General features: G+C 31.6%; 1 protein-coding gene across 1 annotated transcript; it reads right to left on the reverse strand.

The window, feature by feature from the left end:
• Positions 1–1,832: 1,832 nt before the first annotated feature.
• Positions 1,833–23,609, reverse strand: LOC144843335 (uncharacterized). The gene is made up of 6 exons (XM_078700128.1): positions 23,431–23,609; positions 14,854–14,931; positions 14,413–14,493; positions 11,770–11,868; positions 3,120–3,218; positions 1,833–1,952 (listed from the first exon to the last, which is right to left on the reverse strand). Exons 2-6 carry the CDS (start codon positions 14,902–14,904, stop codon positions 1,833–1,835), a joined length of 450 nt encoding a protein of 149 aa, XP_078556254.1. The 5' UTR covers positions 14,905–14,931; positions 23,431–23,609.
• Between the last annotated feature and the right edge of the window lie 486 nt (positions 23,610–24,095).

Genomic DNA, 24,095 nt, shown 5'->3' on the forward strand with positions numbered 1-24,095 from the left:
CGACGGTCTAAAATAACCGTTGAACAAAGTTCATAGAGCTAGATTATTACGTACTTTTCAACACGCCCGTTAATTCATAGAACAAATGAGTCTAACACTATTATTGGGTCCTGAATTGTAGGTCCAACTTGTGAAGTTGTCTTTCCACAAAAAAATATAAAGTATATGATTGCAGTACTGTATGATTGAGAATGTTTTGATGTTTCGGAAGCCTAACTAGTGTTCATTCACAGTGTAAACATTTTAACAATATTGTAGGTCCAGCTTGTAAAGTAGAATATCATCTCACTGTATAAACAACAACGATTTATAACAATGACTTCACCTGTAAAATATAGGTCACAGCTTTTTTTAAATGGAATTTCAAATAGAAATGGTTATATTAGTTTAGTCAGTGTGCAGTCTATACATCAAGCCTAATGCAGGTCAAATTAGCAATTGGGTCATATGTACATCCCTACACACATGTACATCCCTAATACGTTGTCAAAATATGGTTCTCGGTAAAGTTATCATTTAATACTGTTTAGACTGGTGTTTTTTTCACAGAAATCAAATATCGTTTAATTTGCATCATCTTAATATTATCATCACTTGACCAAAATCATCAAGTCATCAATATTATCCTGGAACTGTCATTTAAAGCTTTTAACAAGTTTCACCAGTGAGTAGCAATTAGTTACAGGTAATTACACACTGCTTTGTTTGCAAACTGGTAAGTAATACAACCCAAAAACTGTCATGATGTAATTAGGAAAAGGGAACAAAATGGCTCCTTTCCATAATAATAATAATAATATCAACTAAAGGTTCTGTAAGTTCACAAGCAACCTGCTTAATACATTATTAGTCACAGTTTTGTCGTCTGTTGCATTTCAAACGTTTATTCCAATTGTCCTCTGTTTTTCATTTATATTTTAGTGGTTTGAGACTTACATACTAATTAGTTAGTATGTATCATCCTTCATAGCGACAGAATAGTAAATGCAAACGTCTTTAACAAATTAAGAACAAATTAATTGAGATTATCATGATATCTGATACCTGATTTGTTTAGTAGATAGTAATTATTAAGTGGATGTGTAGGGTAATTCATATTGTTTCAACTTAGTAACAGTTGTATCATCACTACGCACAATAGGCGAGTGAAGAGATAGTTACAGGTTGTTTTATATTTGAAATTACTTTAAGTATAGCCTCTTCTCTACTCATGTCAACCACTTGACTTCTGGTGGGCTTGACAAAGTGTCTTGTATCTGCGTAATTAAAATTCGCCTAATATGAGACAACCACAAGGCTAAAAAAACTACCGTGGCCTACATACTTCAAATAATTATGCCAGGCATAGAGCAAGAAAGTCGATTAGGATAAACATGGAACAAATTCTATCATGTAACTGGCGTGATAGGCAGAGGCAAGGGGACATATATAAATTATGCTTAATTAAAATTAATTAAAATTAAATTAATTAAAATTCGCCTAATATGAGACAACCACAAGGCTAAAAAAACTACCGTGGCCTACATACTTCAAATAATTATGCCAGGCATAGAGCAAGAAAGTCGATTAGGATAAACATGGAACAAATTCTATCATGTAACTGGCGTGATAGGCAGAGGCAAGGGGACATATATAAATTATGCTTAATTCTGAAATACGCGAGCACAATGAAAAAAACTGTTCTATCGCAGATGTACGGCGAAACGTAGATTTGATAACATCGTCTTCACTATTACGATATTGTTCCATATTTCTCTCTTATTATAAACAAACTTCTGATTTCATCTCTAGATTTTCAACCGTCCACGGTATAGAAGTGATTTCCGTGTTGATCATATAATTACTTTGCGACTTCCTGGTTTTTGCTCCCCTCCAACGTTTGCCGTTGGCGGCGACATACATTTTGCTTTATTCATGGACCACGCGTAAAGTTTAAGCAAAATGAAATTATACTGCAAAAAATAACGATCAAATCAATTATATTAAAAAATCATCGAAAGTATATTGCGGTGGAATTTGTAAAATCAATAAATAAAATTAATATCAGAAATCGAGTAAAAATTACATTAGTACGAAAGCCTAATCTTGCCACATCATGAATGTAAATGAAATTTCGACATTCGGCAAAAATAAATAAATAAAAACAACAAATAATTGGCCTAATAGCTACTATCGAGGCATAAGAGACAAGCTCTTATTTTGAATTTAACAAATGGGCAATATGAAATTCGACATTTGATGGGCCACTTGGGCTTTAGGCGTTCCATACGTGGCGACCGAAATGAACGGCAGCCAATGTGAACTGTATTATTTATTTATTTATTTTTTAATTAGGTAAAACCCCGACATAGCCGAATGGTAACCGATTTGTAGATGTTTTGCATGTGTATCGCTGTTCAGACCCGGGATGCTTTTGCCCATGGTGAAAGCTGTTTATTTAAACGTCTTTTATACTAAACGCCCGTCTTCCATAAACCATCTTTGGAATATTCAACCTCCACTCTCTAATAAACGCTCCGCCACATATATTTATACACGAAATATTGTATTATAACACAAACACAATTGTATTTGTTTGAAAAGGTCGTCACAAGGGGGATATACAGCCATTTTACAACATTAATTGTAACAATATGATGAATATGGTTAGGGAACTAGAGAAGAAGTTAGTTTGATTAAGTTTATGTTATGTTTGAAACTATCGGCTATACGCGTATACAAAAAACGCACTACGTATAATTCGCCAATGTTGAGGGCGCAAGTTAACTTATAGTTACTGAATGGTTTATTTGTGTTTCTATGTCTTTACAGATTGAATAAATACACAGAAAGAAAATACACAACTAAACAAAACGAATAAGCACTAACAATGAAATATTATATTAAATACATAGGCCTAATGGGATACATTTTGTATTTCATCCTACACAGAAATGCGAATGTGCGTGTTTAATATAATTTGAATCACCTTTATCTAATCCTTAACCTGTTTCACAGTTATATGCATTCACGTATAATGTACAGTAATATTTGCATTTAAAATAATTATTTCCAATGTATTTTTAATGAAATGTAATCCAAATAGAACATCCACAAGAGTATAAACACCTACGGCCTACCTTATTCTGAACATTCACACGAGATCCTGCCATAAGCAGAATGTTAACAATATCTGTACAACCTTGTCGTGCAGCACAATGCAACGGCCCATTTCCATTCTGAAATAAATAAAACACGTTTAGGTATTACTATCAACTCAAATTTGTTTCTAATTTGAATTTAAATTCTACCGTATTTAACTAGTTTAACTATTATTTAGTTAATCGTTTTCTGACAGATAAAATCCAACACTGTTGTTGTTAGTTAGTTTATAATGTAATGTTCAATTATTTGTAAGAATATAATAATATAATATGTAATATATAACATAATTTATTATTATTATTATTATACATTTTGGGTTTTAGAAACAGGAGTGTTTACAAGTTACTACATTTTCTGAAATATAAATTTGGCTTTTAAACATGTACGGTATTTAAAATGTTTTCCAGCCGACGCTGAGTTGGATTGAATGAACAACCAACAGTGATGATGATCGAGCCGGACCACCAATTGTTTAAACAATTGGTATTAAAGTATGATTTTTTAACTTAGTTTAGCGCTTTCTCTCGAGCATTGCTGGAACACCAACACTACGTAAAAAATAAATTGGATTTTGATTGGTTGGTTTATGCTTGGACTGAAGACAAAACATTAAATTTAATTTTTTTTGTTATTATAATTTATAGTTTTACTTATACAATAATTGAAGAAGTCGTCGCTTTGTGAGAATTCAAGAAGTAGCAGTGCGTACTATTTTGTTATCAAATTATGATGACGTAATTTGTGAAACTTTTGTTATCGTTAAAGTTGTAAACGCAGTGTTGACACATATTTCACTGCTATTCGTGTCAATCGTTAAAATATCAGTAATCTAAAATGCGTCGACATAAAGACCAGTTACTCCTTTTCATACCAATTCGTTGAATCTGCATAACTCAAATCAACTCAACATTGACTAGAAAACAGGCCTTACTCTCGATATTAATATGGAATAATAGGTATTATACTGTTTAATGGACGAGGGAAACATTCACTTAAGACGTGTAAATATATCAGGCATTTATCATTTATTCAGTTTTATAGGCTACACTAGTAATTTTGTTTGTCAAAATAAAAATAAGTACAACAATTTCGACAAAAAAGTATTTTCGTACATTCAGTTTCTTAATAATTGTTACGGGCCTATTTATAAGAGAGATAATAGACCGGTAACGTCTTCTGCTACGTACAACTTAAACATAGGATGGATTTTTTTTTTTCATTTTGGAGGAGATTGTAAAAACAGCCCTTAATGATGTATATCAGTAAGCTTTTCGAAAAAGGAATACATTAAATTGCAAGAACCAACACAAAGCTTTACTGGAATTTCATCAAATCCACAACACATACTAGTGTCTGGAGTCGGCTTATTAACCTTGACTGATAGATGCTGACATTTTTACAAACATGTTTATAACACAAATATGAAAAAAAAAGTATTCCCGAAAGTCTGAACCAGATACCATCCCCGTTAATGTACCAAAGCACTCGCACCGAGTAAAAATGTTTCAGAAATCGCTTTGTACAGGATGTCTCCCAAATGAATGGCTAAAATGCTAATGTTTCCCCTCTTTTATAAGAAGGGCGAATTTAGAAAACTATATAGATCTGTCCCATTGAATTCTTGTGAAATACTTGAATACTGATCACCAACTGGGCCCTCTGGGAGACCAGTCTTTGACTGAAGAGGTTACCCAGTATAAATATATATTTCAATCAATCAATCAACGTATCATCATATTATTAATTCTGACAAACATTTATCTTGATATATGTTCAAAATGGTTTTTACACTCTTGATACACTCTGAACAGCAGCATTACTTTATGATCTTGCTAACATTCTAAATTGGAAATGACAAATAAACTTTATTATTAAACTTTTGGCCATTGGTTTAGTCCCTCATATTTCATCATTGGATTGTTTCTTACTAAGTATGGAACGCGGAGAGTGCCACTTTCGGCGACCTTTTAATGTGCCGCAATAGCATTTAGCAGCGACTTTGTTATTGAAAGGCAGCTACACCATCCGGCGACTTGTGCATACGGCATAGGCCTACAAATATTTAATTAAGTTAAAAACTGTACTTTAAACATTAAGAATGCAAAAATGTAGATAAAATGTTCATACTAAACCAGCTAAACAGTTAGCATTGTGATTAAGTAGCCACCCAACCGCTTAAACACTTAATGTTCCAATTTGTTTAAATGTCCGGATGAATTGGAGTAAAACATTGTTTTAGTTCAATTCAAAATAAATAAAAATACTAAATAAAATAAAGGCACACCAACTAGTTCTCTAGTATAAATAGCCATGTCATAGGCTATATTTAAAATAATATAATACTATTAATTTATATTATGCCTAGGCTAGTAGGCCTAATCAAATTTCTCTATTGGTTCATCTCTCTATCGGGTTGTCTTTGGTTAGCCTATTTCCTGTTCATAGTCTAGATACTTTTAATAACCAACTAACACTCAAAGCGCTCTGATCTTTACAAAATAGCGCTATATAAATGTCGCATTATAGGCCTATATTGGCCATTTTTAGTGAGTACAGTAGGCTTCTATGCTAGAGAGTAGGTCCTCTTAGAAAAAATAAAAAACCTTAAAATTATATTCTATTTCAAATTGACATAAAGATGTCCTAAGTTAATTTCTTCTAGAATTTCAATGCAATGTTTTGTTCATTTTGAAGATTCTTTCGTAAAGGATGCATACACAAGACTGGGTGAAAGAAATAAATTACCAATAAAACACTGCACGAAGAGAGGTATTGGAGGTTATTCAACCGAAACAAAGTCACCACATGAAAAAAGTTGCAGTCGAATAGTAAAGTCGCAGAGTCGCCGCATGAAAAAGTAGCCTCTGAATTTTGAAGTCTCCTAGCCGCAGAAAAAAAGTTGCCGCTAATTAATACCAAAGTATCCGAAATGGTAAAGTTGCCGAAAAAATAGCAGTCTCCGGCGTTCCATACATTCCAGTCTCTTTTCCAAGCTTTAATTCCGTCAGGATTTTTGTCTAACAGAATAAAATAGTTTAGATATAGAGTTTTTTAAGTGATTGAATGACATTTTGTTGGAAATCTGTGACTGCAGTTGGTAAACAAATGTTTGGTCAACCATTAGCCTTTTGTGATTTTATGGATTTTAGCACCGCGACCTATGACTGCAGTTGATACAAATTCTTGCTCATTGTTTTATTTTGGCATATAGGCCTATATTATCCCATTAGGCCTAGAAGAATAGGAGTTAGGCCATATTATATTATATAGGTTAGGTACTTTGTTAACGTCTGTGTTTTGTATGGTAAATATATATAATATCTATTTAAATTATATTGATGTAGTAGGGAACGAGCGTTTACCTCGACAATAAGCAATTCAAATTGGAATATTTTAAATGTGAACGTACCGCCCCAAATTCATCAAATGTGCCATGAAAAGGATAGTAATCGGTGATACAATGCAAAGCACACATTTGGTTTTGATTAAATTTAACTCAATAGTTTGGACTCATTTTATGACAAGTTTCTCTTTCGGATGTAATTTCCAGGGTTCGAATTGTATTCGATTATTAAATCAACGTGTCTGTACTATTTGTTCATGTAGTCGACATTTATACTGTTGTACATAGCCCTGTCTACACTTATTTATTTACGCCGAAACTTCACTACTGTAAAGTAGAACCTCTCATTTGGAACTCCCCTATTCAGGGAACGAGAACTCTGACTGCCAAAAGAAACAATTTACAAAAGTAAACAAAAAAAATTACTAAATAATTATATTCATCATTATTAATACAAAACTTTGGTACTTTCTCTGGTTCGAAATTTTTTATTGGCTAATCGTTGGTTAGTCTAAATTTTCAATTCTTCTAAATGTATTCAGTTAGTCTCCAGATCAATTATTTAGGAGACAATTGCGGTTTTAAGGGGACAATAACCAACAATTTTCGAAAGGTGAAGTTTCAAAGGTGACCTCTTAATAGGTGTTCTAAAACCATCTGTGGGCGCGACCTAGATGGTACGTGAGCGAATTGAGCGTACCAATGCATCTAATATTATTAAATATCGTCAACAAAATGATATTTTACTAATAGACAATGGCTGGCCAGTATAAAAATATACATAACCACCAAGTATAATTGTTATTATTGTTACTCACTCTACCCAAAGACAATTCCTAAACTAATCGGATAGAACAAACGACAAGAATTGCACCAAACGTTGCCACTTTTAGGAATAAATTGAACACCATTAACAATTAATTTCGTAAAAGCATACTGTTCTATTAATTGATCTTTTTTATTGTTTGCTCTTTTTGAAAGTCAACAATACTGATACAGATACAACTTGCATTATCACATTGTTGTTACGTCTATAGTCTTCTGTGGTACACAATACGTATTTGCATATTTTCCACCTGTGGCTTGGTTTAAATAGACGAGGTATTTGTAAAGGGAGGAGTTCCGGGCAGGAGGTTGTGCACAACGAATGAATAAAGTGAACGGTACCCAGTAAGATGTGTTTTATATTGATTTTTGGAATCTGATTTTGAAATACATTATGGTGTTTGTTATTACAGTAACAATTGGCGCTTTATACTTACTAGTGATGAGAGGTGGTATTGTTGGTCTGGCCATGATTGTTTTCGCCGGGTGGATTGATTAGTTTCGTGGGGACTCGACGTCGTTGGATATATATGTATTCAGAACTGATTGAGATTGTATTCAGATCTGTTTGATTTTGGATTCAGAACTGTGGGTGGTTGAATTTAGAACTGGTTGGTGTTGTTTGAGGCGGGTATTTTCGTGTGCTGGTTTGGACATTTACGGAATTAACCAACGGCTGTGATTGTTGGATTGGAAACGACAGTAGTTGTGTGGTTGTATATCTTTTGTTAATAAAATATTTATATTTATTTATCTTATTTTTATAATTGGATAGTTCTAAATATAATAATTGTATTATCAGATTTGAAGTTTGAATGTGAAATTGGCAACATGGCATTTAAATATGATATGGATGGGTCTGTGTTGAAATATTCAGGGGATGCGAATGATGATTCATTGCGGGATTATACGAACCTAAAGCCATTTTTTGGCGTTGAAAATGAAAGTATTTATAGATACAATAGAGGAGGAACATAAGAATTATATAACTAAAATACGCGACTTGTTAAAAGCACATTTTGAGAGTCAATCCTGGACATGGGGTATTGAATCGCAGTTGTTAACTAGGAAACAATTACATTCAGAAACCATTGATTAATATGCGTCGGATATTATGTTATGGCGTAAGCAGATAAAGAAATCAGATTCTGAGCTCCTGTCTATTTTATGAGAGGGTTATTGCCGAACATTCGGGTATTTTCGAAATGCTTTAGATGCAGCTCGGCTAGCCATATTTGTCCAGCGTACTGTGGATGAACCTTCCCCTGGTACTTTTAAAAATAACCATCCCAAGTCCCGTGTTAGTAAAGAAAATACAACGCTAGATACGATCGCGGGGATGGTTGCTGTTTCTAATATATTAGACAGCATTGAATCGTCTAGTCGGGTTCAGTGGGTGATTCCTCCTTTTAATAGTAATTTCGATGATAGGAAAAATGTCTCCTGTGGTGTTCTGGTCATGGACGATTTGAGAGCCAAGATAGCGAAAAATAAAATAAATAAATACCAGCGCATATTTATGGGGAAACAAGAATATTAAAATAAATAACAAGGCTTTATTTTATAAAAATTGGGTTTCATCAGGGATTACAAAAGTGAAACACGTTGTTTCCTTTAATCGTTTATTAAACCCAAGTGAAATAAAGAATAATTTGGGTATAAAAAGAAATTGGATTAGTGAATACACTACACTTGTTGAGGCAATTCCAAAAATGTGGATAAATGTAATTAAGAAAAACAATAAACAGGTAAATAATATGGTTACAAAATGTGACGTAATCGATACAATTTTAGGAACGACCACAAAAGATGCATATTTATACTTTGTCGACAGCATTTTTATTCCTCCTCAATGTATATTTAATACTTTTTGTTTCCAAACTTCTGGCCATTTTATTGTAATTTTAAACAACAAAAAATATGCACAATTTAATTATAAATTGTTGAATCGAACTATTCCTACCAATAGTCGATTATATATGTGGAATATTAAGAGTACTAGTAAATGCAATAATTGTGATGCTTTTGACGATGAAAAACACATGTTCTTTGAATGTCCAGGTAACAAGAATTTATGGAGAAATATAGATAACATTTTTAAAAATATTGATGGTAGTAAAAGCTCTTTTAAAGAGCTCATTCTTGGCAGTGGAAATTGTACAAAAAACCAATTATATACCATCGCTACCTATTCTATTTATAAAATAAAAATAAATAATGAATTAAAAAAACCGTTTTGTCAAAATCCATGGGTGGTCTTTAAATCTAATGTAGTTGATATGACTACCGTAGGTTTGATTTAAATGTGTTTTATTATATCTATTTTACCATACAATGTAGCATAATTATATTGCATGAATTAATTTTAAATATATTCAGTTTATGTTACAAAAGTGAAAAAAAAATCTGCAATGCAAATGGTGCTAGTTTTTTTAAAAACAAACAAATGAAATTGTGTATGATGATGATGATCCTGTCAAGTGTATAGCAAAATATAAGAAAATTAATGAAAAAGGGAGTAATATACAGAATTCATATATGTAAATATGTTACTTATGAACTGTAACGACATTTACAAGTTAAATAATACGATTTTATGTAATATGAGATAATATGAATGTGAATAAAAGTGGTGTTTGCGCCACAAAAGAGAAAAATTTAATTTTTGTGTTTGGAACTTAGTTCTAAAAGCACCGGTTCATGTGAACCGGACAAAATTTGCATATAATCGATATGCACGACCCACTAATAATAGTTTACATACGGATCCGGAGCAAATGAGTGAGCTGCCGGAATTCGAGATCGGGGACTGTCCGGAGGACTCATTTGAGCCGGTGGTGGCCACCCATAATTTAAAACGGTACGGAAATACCATTTAACTTTTCCTGGCATTCCTGAAAGTGAGCAAGAGTTTGAAATCGAAACAATTATAAGAGGACGTTATCGTCAAAATTGTTTGGAATACCTGATTAAATGGAAAGGTTTTCCCCACTCTCGGAATAAATGGGAAGCCGTGCAGAATCTGAATTCCACTGCCCTTGAGTACATAGAGAATAATCCTGTAAGGATTACGGGGAAATGTAAAGTTTGAATTCTGATGATATATAGTGTAGTGGCATGGTATCAAGTAAAAAGCAAATGCATGTCATTCTGTATTTAGATATGTTAAATTCTCTAAAGCATGCGGTTATTATTTTGTCGGGGCGTATATTTATTGTCTATAAATTAACTGATGACAATTACCGAATTCATTGCAATTTTAATGTAAATGAATCCTAATATTAGGTGGTGTACAGATGACGACCTAATCAATTACTATTAATATATTAGCTCAAACTGTACGGTATATATGGTATATAATTGGATAATGCGTATGTTGTGATATATATAAAAAAAAAGAGAAAATGTTATAAAAAAAAGTAAATTTTAATTGGATAATGCGTATGTTGTGATAAAAAAAAGAAAACGTTAAAAACAAAGTATATTAGAATTGGATAATGCTAGACATGTTTGTATCAGGGGTCAATTTTTGTAGGGTTGGCGTATGTTGTGGTACACACTACTTATTTGCATATTTTCCACCTGTGGGTTGGTTTAAATAGATGAGGTAGGCCTATTTGTAAAAGGAGGAGTTCCGGGCAGGAGGTTGTGCACAACGAATGAATAATTGCAACACACTGCGTCGATAGCAAGTTAGCGAACGCCAAGATAATGTAATGCATAGGCCTATTTGCGCAATGTTCTTACCGGGAGTGTGCAATTTAATGTTTACATTTTGTTGATAAGTCAGTCTGTGGAGCACATGCCAAGGAAGTTAAGAATTATTCTTTTCTTTGTTGTTTTATACTTTTTAATTTATAAATTACATTCAATTATCGTACGAAGGAAGACAATTTAAATCCACCACTTTTAGACTTGAGCAAAGGCAGATCAACGAAATTATTCTTGATAATAAATAATAACTAACTAGGCCTAAATAACAATAACTGACTAAAACCCAACAAATCGTTTTAACAAGTGTTTGGTTACATTGCAAAATGATAGTGGGAACCGAATACATTTTCGTCGCAACAGCGATGATTCAACTAAAGAGAGGGTGTGCGAAATTGATAAATTAGCTGTTTGCACTTGGCATGCTCTTTTCCTTGTTTTTCTAATACATTTATTCGTTTTAAAAATAAAAAAAAACATTTTTTTGTTTAGTAATTTCTATCATTGGAATCTTACCTTTTTATGTATATCTCAATGTTTTACAACAATTGTATATATTTTTTTTTTTTACAAAATTGCTTCAATCTGGTTAAATTTTTCACTGCACCTTTTGAATTGGCGAGTTATGAATGTTTGCATATTATATTATTTTTATGGTAAATAAACACTTTAGTTTGCGGAGATAGAAGTATATACACTTTCCAGATTTATTAATAGGTAAAATTAAAATGCACTTTATTACTTACGTTAGATCGAAGATTAACATCAGCATCTGATTCAATTAAGTTCTGGCAAACAGTGACATTGTTGTAATAAGCCCCAATAAACAGGGCTGTTTCACCATCCTATTGAAAATATTTAAATAAAAACTTGAAAAATTATCTTATTTAAAAACCAAATATTGAAGAATAATTAATCATATGTCCAAATAACTAATTTTACTATGTGTTTAAATGTAATATTTTGTGTGATAGACACATTTGTTTTGTTTTTGCATCTACATTATTTGCTCTGATATGAAGTCAATGAATAAGTTGTTTATTTTAAGAAAGGTAAGCATAATAAAATATTAACAATACTAATTGGGGATAGACAGGTAAATTAAATGCTTAAAAGTAAACGTTAAATATGTATTGTTCTAAAAACCATGAAAATAGGCCATTTTGTAGATCACTTCCGTAGAAAAAAAAAATGTTTTCACTTAAAAAAAGACAAATATACAGTTATATTCAATGAAGAAACCCGATGGCTGGCAGCCAATTTGACTATTATTTGCTTTAAATATACAGTTTTCAGCTAAATGATTTGTTTTTATTCAAATTGTTGGTCAACGTGAATAAATAATGTGACATTGAAGTGGCATATTCAACAACAACAATTAAAGGAAAAGGAAAATATAAGTTTAACTGATGAGATTGTTTACTCTGTGAGTAAATTGGTAATTTATTAATGGATTGTATATAGAATACTTCAGTACTCATTTTTACCACATAAGAATTAAGTTGAAACACAAAACTAATAATAATATAAGTTTGCTTAGTCATTAGCTATCCCCGTTTACAATGATTATTTTTTTAATCTTTACACAGATTGCATTAACAACAACGTCGTAATGTTGACCGGCAAACAAAGATTTTGACAAATATGATTTGAATCGCTAGGATATTCCTTTATTCAAAGGATGACAATAAATGGAATAATCCGATAAAGTTTCCGTTAACTACTTAGATTATTTTTTTTTAACACTTCCTTTTTTTGGGTTTTAAGAGGAATATTTTGGGATGTGTGCTTACAGTTTATATACAAATCATTTCTCAGCGGTTTTAGCATGAATATTCACTGGCTTTTTCATCTCGTAATACGCATTTACAAGATTTTTGTCTGATAATAGCTTAGCGCATGCGCGAATCAGTGAGCAGATGAGGTGGTAACAAGCGATTTCATCGATTTGTATACACAATGTTATATTTTATTATAGACGATGTAGTCCAGAGTAGCAACAATATTTTATAAAACGACTTGTCTGGTCTTTTGAATGTCGGGGCGTTTCAAAGATTGAATACGTAGTTCTTGGGCCACCCTCAAACTGAGCTACGGGTTTAGCATTATATTGCTGCAATCTCACGATGATGTGAACATAATCATGAACGAGTTCAGAATAGACAAAAATGATTATCGAATGGCCTAGCTTACCGGTCTAGCCTTTGTTAATGAGTTACGGAATAGAGCAGTCAATTTTGCAACTCATCAACAATTCTCACCATCCAAATCGTAAACACTCATTATTTTTATTTATTATTAAACTTATCTACTCGCCATAGTTATACTGTACTGAATCTATCATCTAGTAATAATAATAGTGTCCTACAAAACTATGTGCATCACATGGAGTCCCTGAATCATTAAATGTAGTAGACAAAAAAAAACAAGCATGCTACAAAGGACCGATCCAAGTAACATTTTAGCTTTACTAAGTTTACTTTGTTATATTTTTTATTTGTCTTAAGAAATTATATAATATATTAAATAATAATAATATGATAATTATAAAAATAACATAGTTTATATACTTACTGTATCTATGCTATTTTTATAACTTTAATATTGTCCCAGAATACGTATTTGTTTAAAGTATTTATCGTCAAAGAATTTAAACCTGGATTACATTTGGAGGCTCAACCGGGAGATTTATTTAAATATAAATCATTCCAATTTCCTGTTGATTGTTATGCTTTTGCTTTTCTTTTTTAGAGTTTATGTTTATTTCATACACTAAGCTTATATGTTGTGTACATGTGGCAGATTTTGAGAACAATCCTGTTTTATGTAAATGGTGTAGTTGTATTGTACAAAATATCTAAATCATGGCAGTACTTTTTTCTCTAATATTTACAGAATTATGATTGAATAATGAACCTAGGATGATTTATTGAAATTCGTAATTTTGTAAAGTAATCCATATAATTATTATAATATATTGCTGGAATCATTATTTGAATAATTTACTATTGCTTATTTTATATACTATATTTGATTGATCACTTAATTTTAAATTCTTATACAACAAACAATACTCTTAAAACCATAAATCACACTAAAATTGGATGTTTTCTAATTTTGTATATTTAAATTATTTATTATTATTATTTTCATTATTTTTTTTTGTTCTTATCTGCATCATTATTTGCATTCATATTACAGTATTTGTACTTTTTTTCTCTTTTATAGGGACAGCACACTTTTACTACAAATGTATATCTAAATGATATTACACAGTCTGAGGTCAATATATTAATTTATTATAGATAATATGTTGTCATTGTGTTAACACTCTTTGTATTATTATTATTTACATAGAAAAATAAGTCATAATTGATTTGTAGGCCTACCTTGTTGTAACAGTTTACAGCCTTTAACTTAATAATATGTGTACAAATATCAATCTCACTATTGTTTGCACTTTCCGGAATCTATGAAATATGAACATATAGTATTATTAAAATATATCCAATTGTATATTTAATTAAATCACATGCATTGATATGATTGTTAAACACAAGATCAGAATATTCTATTTTTTCAATCGTTGTTTACTAAAAGAAGACATCTCATCCCCAACTTTAGTCAGATTACGTTTTTAACAATTAATAACAATTATTCATTTGTATTTTATATATTTAAGAAGAGACAATTAATGATGATAACGATGACCATTTGTCTATAATAAGATATACACAGAAGAAAGGTACTGTTTTATATGTTTCAACATAATCGAGCTAAATACTAATAATTATGATTTCTGTCAGTAGTTGCATAGTAAAATCACCTACCTTTAGGCTATTATGAGCACATAGTTCTAGAAGTTCTTTTTTCAGATCCATTTGTAGTTTCTATATCGTGTATATATACTAACAAAAAAGAAGTTAACAATAAATATTATAAATTGGTTGTAAATAATGTAATAAATGCAATAAAAACATGGTGTGTAGAGTGTTAAATTCAACTTACACAAGGACCACCAATTAAACACAATGCTATCAAAATAAACGATTATATTTATATCTTAAACAGCTTTTGTTTTTTCATCTGTTTATCTACCAACGATAAAATGTTTCTGTTGTTGTACACAGAAATTCAAACACTTTGATATCATTGTTCGTAATATGATAAAAAGAAAGAAGACAGTTTGTATTGATAATAAAACGGAAGTACAGTATACAATATTTTCTCAACACTGTGATTAATTATGGATCGATCCATTTAGTATAGTAGTAAGCCTACGACAGTCCTTCCTCTTTTGAAACGCTTTTTTGTATTCTAGAAATTAACACGTTTTGGCTTTTCAATGACAGACTTAGCTAAGCCTAGGCTACATCCAATAGGTTCTGGATTATGTTTATTCTATCAATTTAAATCATGTCGGCCTTTAACCTTCTGTATTCCAGCATAGGGAGACCTAAAAACCTTAGTCGATCAGGGTACGTATGTCAAATGACTAATGTCAAATAAAACCTTTGAAGCACGCATTTTAACAGATGAATTTTCTTTATAAAGCCAACATAGTGTGGCACCAAAATATAACTGTTGTACTCTAAAATAGGTATTGATTTGTAGAAAATCAAAAACATATCATAATTGTAAACATTCTCTTTACGAGTCCAATAATTATATTTGCCTTAGAAACAGACGCATTTATAAGAGCTTCAAAAAGATGAATTACTTTTAAAAACCACACCAAGATCTTTTTCCAATGTACTAACTCACCTCTATCTTAATAGGTGGCATGAGTAAAATAAAGTATGTTTTTGGATTTTGATTCCCTAAAAATTTTACATTTTGAAGCATTTCAATTCAATTCAATTCAATTTCTTTATTGCAGCTGCAAATGCCACCAAGGGCTAATTTATCCGCTTAAACATACTACATCATACAAACACATACATATTTACATTTAAAATTGTTGTTATCATTACTATAGTTATTATTTTCATTACTACTATTGTTGTAATTATAATAATAATTATTATTCATTATAATTGTTATAGTTATAATTATAATTGAAAGGCAATTGCCATATGCTTGACCAATAGAACATATTTTGTAATGACTTTTGCAGATTACTAATTTAACTATCGTAGTCATACACTTTCGAATCTAAGCATTTTATGTTGACAAATTCACATGCTTATGTTTAAAATGCATTGTTTATTTAATATTTAAAAGAAATCCCTTAGAATTAGTACTGGGGATATTATCGATCTCACACCATACACTATTTTATTGTATTAATACATTAAAGATCCATTCCAGATATTTCTTTAGACATAAAATACACGGTAATATCAAGTTAAAACTTCTGTTTTATTTTCTCTTTCCACATTCCTATTCTATAATGAGTTTACTCTATTTTAACATACGATTACCATCACTGACAAAAGGTAGTTGGCATTTAGTTTTATTTATTTTTAATAAATGTTATAGTGTACAGAAACGAATTTCTGATTTTATTTGACCAAATAAATTCATCGGTAGCGCCTCATAGTTGACCGTTGAATACAATACACATGAGACACGGATGAATGCGCTCGTTTCGTTTCTATAATGTTTATCAAACGCATTCGGTTCTGGAATACGAAGGCGAGAAATTCAACTTTAAACTTCAATTTTTATCAGTTTCTGAAAGAATTAAGCTTTGGAATTTGCAATATACCCCTAATAATCAATTCCAAACAGGTGGCTGCTCTCTAGTGGTAGGATTTATTGCTCTAGTAGGTATCTGGTGGTATCTGGTGGTGTTTAGTAGGACCCCATTAAAGATCCATTCCCTAAAATGTTTGAAGTTTTGTAAAAATAATGCATATATATATTACTTTAAAAACATTAAAACAGGTCATTCCTTGTCTTAGATGTTCGTTTTATGGTAATTTATGATAAAAAGAGAGAAACAATGTCATCTCGTGGACAGACTTTAGGCTTGCCTACTAGCTAGGCTTAGGTTTGTATGCTTAGCTGGTAAACAACAGTAATGTTCGAACATCGACCGCTAGCTATAGGTAGCCTGACGTTGTATAGTTGCTGCAGTAATTGGCTTTCTGTTTTTTTACAGAATCCGTAATACAAATTCGGGGAAACCTGGTATTTTCGCTGAAATGAATTCTTCCATTTATGTTGGCCTTCACGATCGATCGAAAGTAGGTGGGTGAATCACAGGAGAAAAACTAAAGAATCAATCCGCGCGCAATGCATGTTGGGATTTATAGCAGGCCGCTAATATTATTAGAATCGACTTATTTTTCACATGTTTAACCGTTAAAGTTTTTGCAATAGGACCATATAGTAGTTTTTTTTTCCATTAAATGTAGTTTGTGACCTTAAATTAGATTTAAAAAACGTAGGGAATGGTAAACATTTTTTATATGAATAAACTTCAGTTATGTAAATGTTTAGTTTCAGTAGTAACCAGCTTCCTTCAAAATGTTATAATTTATTTTCATATTTTTGTCAATTGCATTCTTATAATACTATGTACGTCTCCGACTGTTACAATTCTGATTTACGAAAATATTCTATTTCACTTCGAAATAGCAACATATGTTTCTAAAACAGGAAGTAAGCAACGTATAATTGTATGACTATTCGTTTTGTATAAATAATTCACAGTACGGTAAAAGCAAGGTTTAAACATTCAAAATGCTTATCTTTAACCAAACTTTGAAGCATTTGATATCTGTTGGTTAGGGTCACTTTTTGTGGAAAATGCATACTGATGCTAATGTTGGAATGATATTATTATTGTAATAAACCATAACTTATATCAGTAATAATAATGCAATGAAATATTTATAAAAAGGTATACAACTTTTTTCAACCCTTTGATTTATAATAATAATTTAGTGGTCTTATAGCAGAAACTAGTTTCTATAGTCCTCTGAGTGTTAATACTCGTTTCAGTTGGCAATTGTCAGTAAAATAAATAGATAGCACTTATTTGTTTTCATTTACAGCTAGACCATTTTAATTGTCTGTCTATGTGTCTGTTGTACCCAACTAGAGTAGAGTTATACTTATAATTATTATATATTGCAAACTTACCAACTACTGCTACTGGACTTGAAAAATCTCTAAGAACTGAACAATCTTTCCCAAAAAACTCTCAATTCAACTAATTCGTAGCTGTTTACAGTACCTGCACTCCTTTGTCTATTTTCATAATAGTATTTATAATAACAATATGTATGCTTAAATTTAGCACAATAATGGCACAAAAACCTTTCCACGGTATAATGAACCTTTTTATATAGATGCACAAGTCATTGTGCAGAATTTCAATTCATATTTAGAGTCATTCAATTCTATATAACCGCAGAAGTAGTAGTGTATCATATTATATAACTTGTACCAAGTATAGTATACTCTTAGTGTGATAACTTTGATAAAACCTAACGTACTCAATAGGTAAATGAATTGTATATGTATAATATAAAATTAAAACTAAGAGGATATATGAAAATAGGTAACAAAACATCACGATTGTGTAAATCTTTGTTGAATTCAAGTATTAAGACAGTAGGATATACTATGGTTAAGTTTAGATTGGAAAGAAACTGTTGGAAAGAAAAGAGAACGCATTTATAATATGTCAGTAATTGACGCTATTTCAAGAAACACGAATAATAATACTATAGAACAACATGTTAACGTTATAAATAATCTAACAGTCACACATTTTTATTCGCATTTACTAACTAAATATATAAAACATGTAAATAGAGGGCTCTGTCTCATTTGCAGCCAAGATTCTTATGTCTATTATGCAAAGTTGAAAAATAAATAACGTCAACGATGTTTGTCAAGATCGTGCTGCACGAAAACTACTGTAGCCCCGAATAGAACGTTAAAATTCACGACGCACGCTTACGTTAGTGTTGTTACGAAAGTAGACATTTCCTTAATACCTTAATATCCTACGTCGACCAGATATATAACCTATTTGGAGAATTGTCTCTGATAGGTTTTTCCCTTTTTCGAGCGGATTATATTATAATTTTAGCACACAACGTATATACATAAACAAGTATCTAGTTTTCCTTATTTTTCTTTATTTAACTATTTTTTTTATAGCGTCCCTTTAAGTACGGATATTTATGTTAGTGAATTGTCCTGCCTTGCTAAAACAATAACTTAAATTCACGTATTTGAAAAAATGACTATGCCTAGATTATGCATTCAATATTCGACAACAGTTTTTGATACAGCAATTGGACGACGAAAAACAATCTGTTGTCGCCAACAGAGCTTATCATGGTTCACTTTATGAAGAATAACACTCATAATGTTAGTTTGCCAACGTTCTTTCTGTGCAACGCTAGATCATTGATAATGCATTCCATGAATTGTATTCTACTGACCCAGAAGTATGATGTTATATCAGTTACAACAACGTAGTACAGATTTACCGTCTGACACAATCCTCTCGTGGATGGACTTTTGGCCTAGTCTAGCGGAGTATGGTCGAAGCGGCCGCCAACCAAAGCGGCCGCAAGGTTAATATCGTCATTTGTATGGAACGCCATATACGCTTTAATCTTTGACTGTCGTTGTCTATGGCGAGTTGAGTTACAGCTAAAGGAGTATGATCAAACCAATAATAATTTACGTACGGTATTGCCGAATCTTGGCTGCAAATGAGATAGAGCCCTCTATTTACATGTTTTATATATTTAGTTAGTCGAATCTGTATATCTCATTTACATACTATCGAATCGTTTACAGTATTGCATTAATAATTTACGTACGGTAGTCGAATCTGTATATCTCATTTACATACTATCGAATCGTTTACAGTATTGCATTAATAATTTACGTACGGTATTGCCGAATATTTATATCTCCTTTACATATACTATCGAATCTTTACACAGTATTGCATTAATAATTTACATAAAGTACTGTCGAATCTTTATATCTCATTTACATACTATCGAATCTGTATACAGTATTGCATTAATAATTTACGTACGGTATTGCCGAATCTTTCTCATGTACATACTATCGAATCTTTATACAGTATTGCATTAATAATTAACGTACGGTATTGCCGAATATTTATATCTCATTTACATACTGTACTATCGAATCTTGCTTTTTATTTATTTTATTTATTTTTTTAAAATTAATTAATTAATTTATTTATTTTTTATTTTTCCTTTTCTGTGCGTTTTTTTGTCTTGTTTGTTTCTCTTTATTTCCACTCTTATTCAATTATCCATTTTATTTGCATAGGCATACCCAGCACAAGATTTCCTCATCTTCTCGGGATTATGCCTTCCTCCATAGCCAATTTTCTTAAATTCACTTTTCTGTTGTTTTATCCAACAAACATCTATTTCATTTTTTATATTCCTTACCATTTTTGTTTATTATTTTGTACTGTATTGCTATGGAGGAAAATAAATGTCTTTTGAAATGAAATAGGCCTAAGTGTTATTCCATTGTAATACATTGTTTGTGTTTTCAATAAAGCAACGTGAGGGACGAATACGCCAGAGGAACGTGCACCTTCTACAGCACTATTCCTGGCCGGCCACCAGTCGAGTTTATTAGCATAAATCCACGTAATTAATTAGTTTTGTATGCATAGCTGGTAAACAACAGTAATGTACGAACATCGGACGCTAGCTATGCCTAGCCTGACATTGTATAGTTGCTGCATTAATTGTATTTCTGTTTTCCAGAATCTGTAATACAAATTTGGTGAAACCCTGTATTTTCGCTGAAATAAATTCTTCTACTGTATTTATTTTGGCCTTCACGATCGATCGAAAGTAGGTGAATCACAGAAAAAAAAAATAATAATAACAAAAAACGTTTTGTACGAAACAAATTCATCACCTAACCAAACTACTCAAGAGTATGTTGCGGATTTACTTAATCGCATCCATAAAGCTTCCGATTTTGTGACTGAAAAAGTAGCCATTCAAAAGAATAAGCAGAAGTCATATTATGACCGAAAACAGAAGTTTCAACCTCACAAAGTTGGAGAAAAAGTTTGGCTTGATGATCCTGTGAACATTAGAAATAAATTAAGCCCGAGATGGAAAGGACCATACACAGTTGTAGAGGTGAAAAATGAATGGTTTAGTGTACAAATTGCAGGACAGTAGTGGTAAATATCCCAGACAAGTCCACTACAACCGTTTGAAACCATATATTCAACCATCGGAGAAAGCTGAAACGACATCAGATAAACTGCCTGATAAAACCAACAACATCCCAGTAAAGTCTACGAGATCTGGCAGAAGTGTGAATCGACCTTCCAGATTTTTACAAGAATGAACTGTTTGTTAATAAAGAACTGATAAATACTTGTTATATAATTGTTGTTATAACATAAGCATGAAAAGTCACTGCATTTTTATTAGATATGCACAAAAGTTGTTTGTATACGCCATTCGTACACTACATTGTTTCATGTTATGTACTGTACGCCATTCGTATACTACATTGTTTCATGTTATGTACTGTACGCCATTCGTATACTACATTGTTTCATGTTATGTACTGTACGCCATTCGTATACTACATTGTTTCATGTTATGTACTGTACGCCATTCGTGCACTACATTGTTTTGTGTATGTACTGTACGCACCTCGTATACTACATTGTTTATATGTCACGTATGTCATTTATGCAACACATGTTTTGTTTTGTTTTTTCTTGTAGAGTGATCATAATCTACAGAGTAATAATCACAATAGCTATTTCAATAATACTCTCCCTCATGTAAGATATTTAAAGAAGTGGGACACTTCTTATTAAGGAGGGGAGGTGTAACCCCAGAAGTTAAGGTCACGCTATAGAGGGCGTTCATAGAGAGAACCTCGTGGGTTGAAGAGGTGAGATACATCATGGTGATGTAATGGTTTATAATAACCCAATAAAGGAGTACGTTTAAAGAGCTGGATGTCAAGATTGTTTATTGACTACTGTTATACTACCACTAATTACGATCAAAGGTTACACATACAGTTATTTATTGTTATAGAAGATTCACACATGCTTAATACACAAGCTTCCCCGTCCTGGTGGCGATTTTTTTTTTCGTACATAAGTCGGAGACCTCTCATGGAACGTCACAAAATAAACATGAATAATTCAATATTTGTTGTTCACAATTCACGTGATTGCCTTCGCGCACTCATCTTCATACACACCACCATCGCTCGGGCGCGCTGCATGCATACTACTCCTATAGGCCTTAGGCCTATATTAACTAGCTCTTTCTCTCTCGCTCGTCGGCTTGTTCGTTCAAAAGAAGAATGGTTGCTGTTTTACACATCTTTTGCGTATATGAACACATGAGATGGAAATATTAGACCCACGAGAATAAAGAATGAATATCATTAATTGTGTAATGTTAATTTTTTAATTCTACTATTATTAAACAGTAGCCTACATTGATAAATAAGTATGTATGTACTCAAAGGAAACTTTACATAAGCATGTATATTACACAAGAGATGTAAAGATTAGACCCACGAGAATAAAAAATGTACATACTGTATTTTTGTGTAATGTAATTATTTAATTTTGCTGACTTACTCCGACTGTGTCATACCTAACACACACACACGTCACACACACCCACACAGTACTAACTATAATAGAAATGGGCTTTATTTAGAGACTAATAATTAGGCCTAATAGTATTAATAGAAACTATAATTTAATAATTCTTTAATAATAAATTCTTTTAAAAAACACCATAAACTAAAGGCTGATTATTTCGACAATCCACACAAAACGCCGCTATTCTTTTATGAAATCTCACGCCGCAACCACAGCGGAGATAGGCCTAGAATCGTATCGCAGTTGTAATCACTTGTTGTTATACGCTTGGATGCACACGGAACAACAAATTTAATTGATGAATTATTCATGTTTATTTTGTGACGTTTCATGAGGGGTCCCCAACTTATGAACGAACAAAAAATCGCGTCATGGTGGCCCCGTTATCGAAATATTACAACAGTTCTTGTAGTTAGGCCTTATGGCAACAAAATGTTAATTGTGGTACATTGTATAAGTTTAGATTTTCAATTATTTTCAAATGTTCATAACTGAACAAGATCGGTTGGGACGGCTGTTACGACCTATAATACTAAATCCCTGGTCGGTTGCTCGTACAAATGTTATAATTAGGTACTGTTCCACCCTAAAATTGTTTAATTGTTGTAAGACAATAACGTGTGCGATACCATGCAAATAAACACAATTGTATATTTTGTTAATATTTGATTCAATGTTTCAACTTAGGGGTGATGATTGTCGTCAATTTTCTAATGAACTAGAATGTGTGAATAATCTCGTTCTAAACATAGAGGAATATAATGTAGAAATAACATACCTTCTATCTATTACCAATTGAACATAAAATCACAAAACGATTAAATCCAAATAATTGTATTTGAAAGTAGCTTGGGTAGCGTTTATATACTTGAATAACACTGTAAACTTACATAGAACTAAACTTGACTTGAACAATCTTGAGACAGGATAATATCCGCTAATAACCTCTGACTTGGACGAGATGGTAGCTGCAAATGCCTATCCTGCGCCAATTCAACACATTTAAGATGAACTTCCTTAATAGTTCATTTAAGATGAAATAGTTCATAATTGTAAACTTAATGGTTTTGTTCAGGAAGTGAGGTTTAAAAGGAAATCTTACACTAACAGATACTAAGCATGTTAACTATATGTTTTGCCTTTTTATCTTCAAGAATTGTGAATGTATGAATTGTTTAATGAATACAAAATCGGCGAAAATGATGAATTATGAAATGAATTGTATAGCATTGTCAAACCTATTAAAAAGTCAACCACTGATCTAGATGTATGAATAATAACACAAACAAGTATATCCATCCCATTAACAACATTTACATTCGGAATTAAACTGTAAAGTAAAGTATGTATTATCTTTGGATAATATAAACCCAGATTATAGAATGGAGGCGTAAATATTTCCAACAATGAACTATTGTTCTTAAATATATTTTCGTGTAAAGT

Source organism: Antedon bifida, chromosome 5, assembly GCF_963402885.1.
Source record: "Antedon bifida chromosome 5, ecAntBifi1.1, whole genome shotgun sequence".
NCBI lineage: Eukaryota > Metazoa > Echinodermata > Crinoidea > Comatulida > Antedonidae > Antedon > Antedon bifida.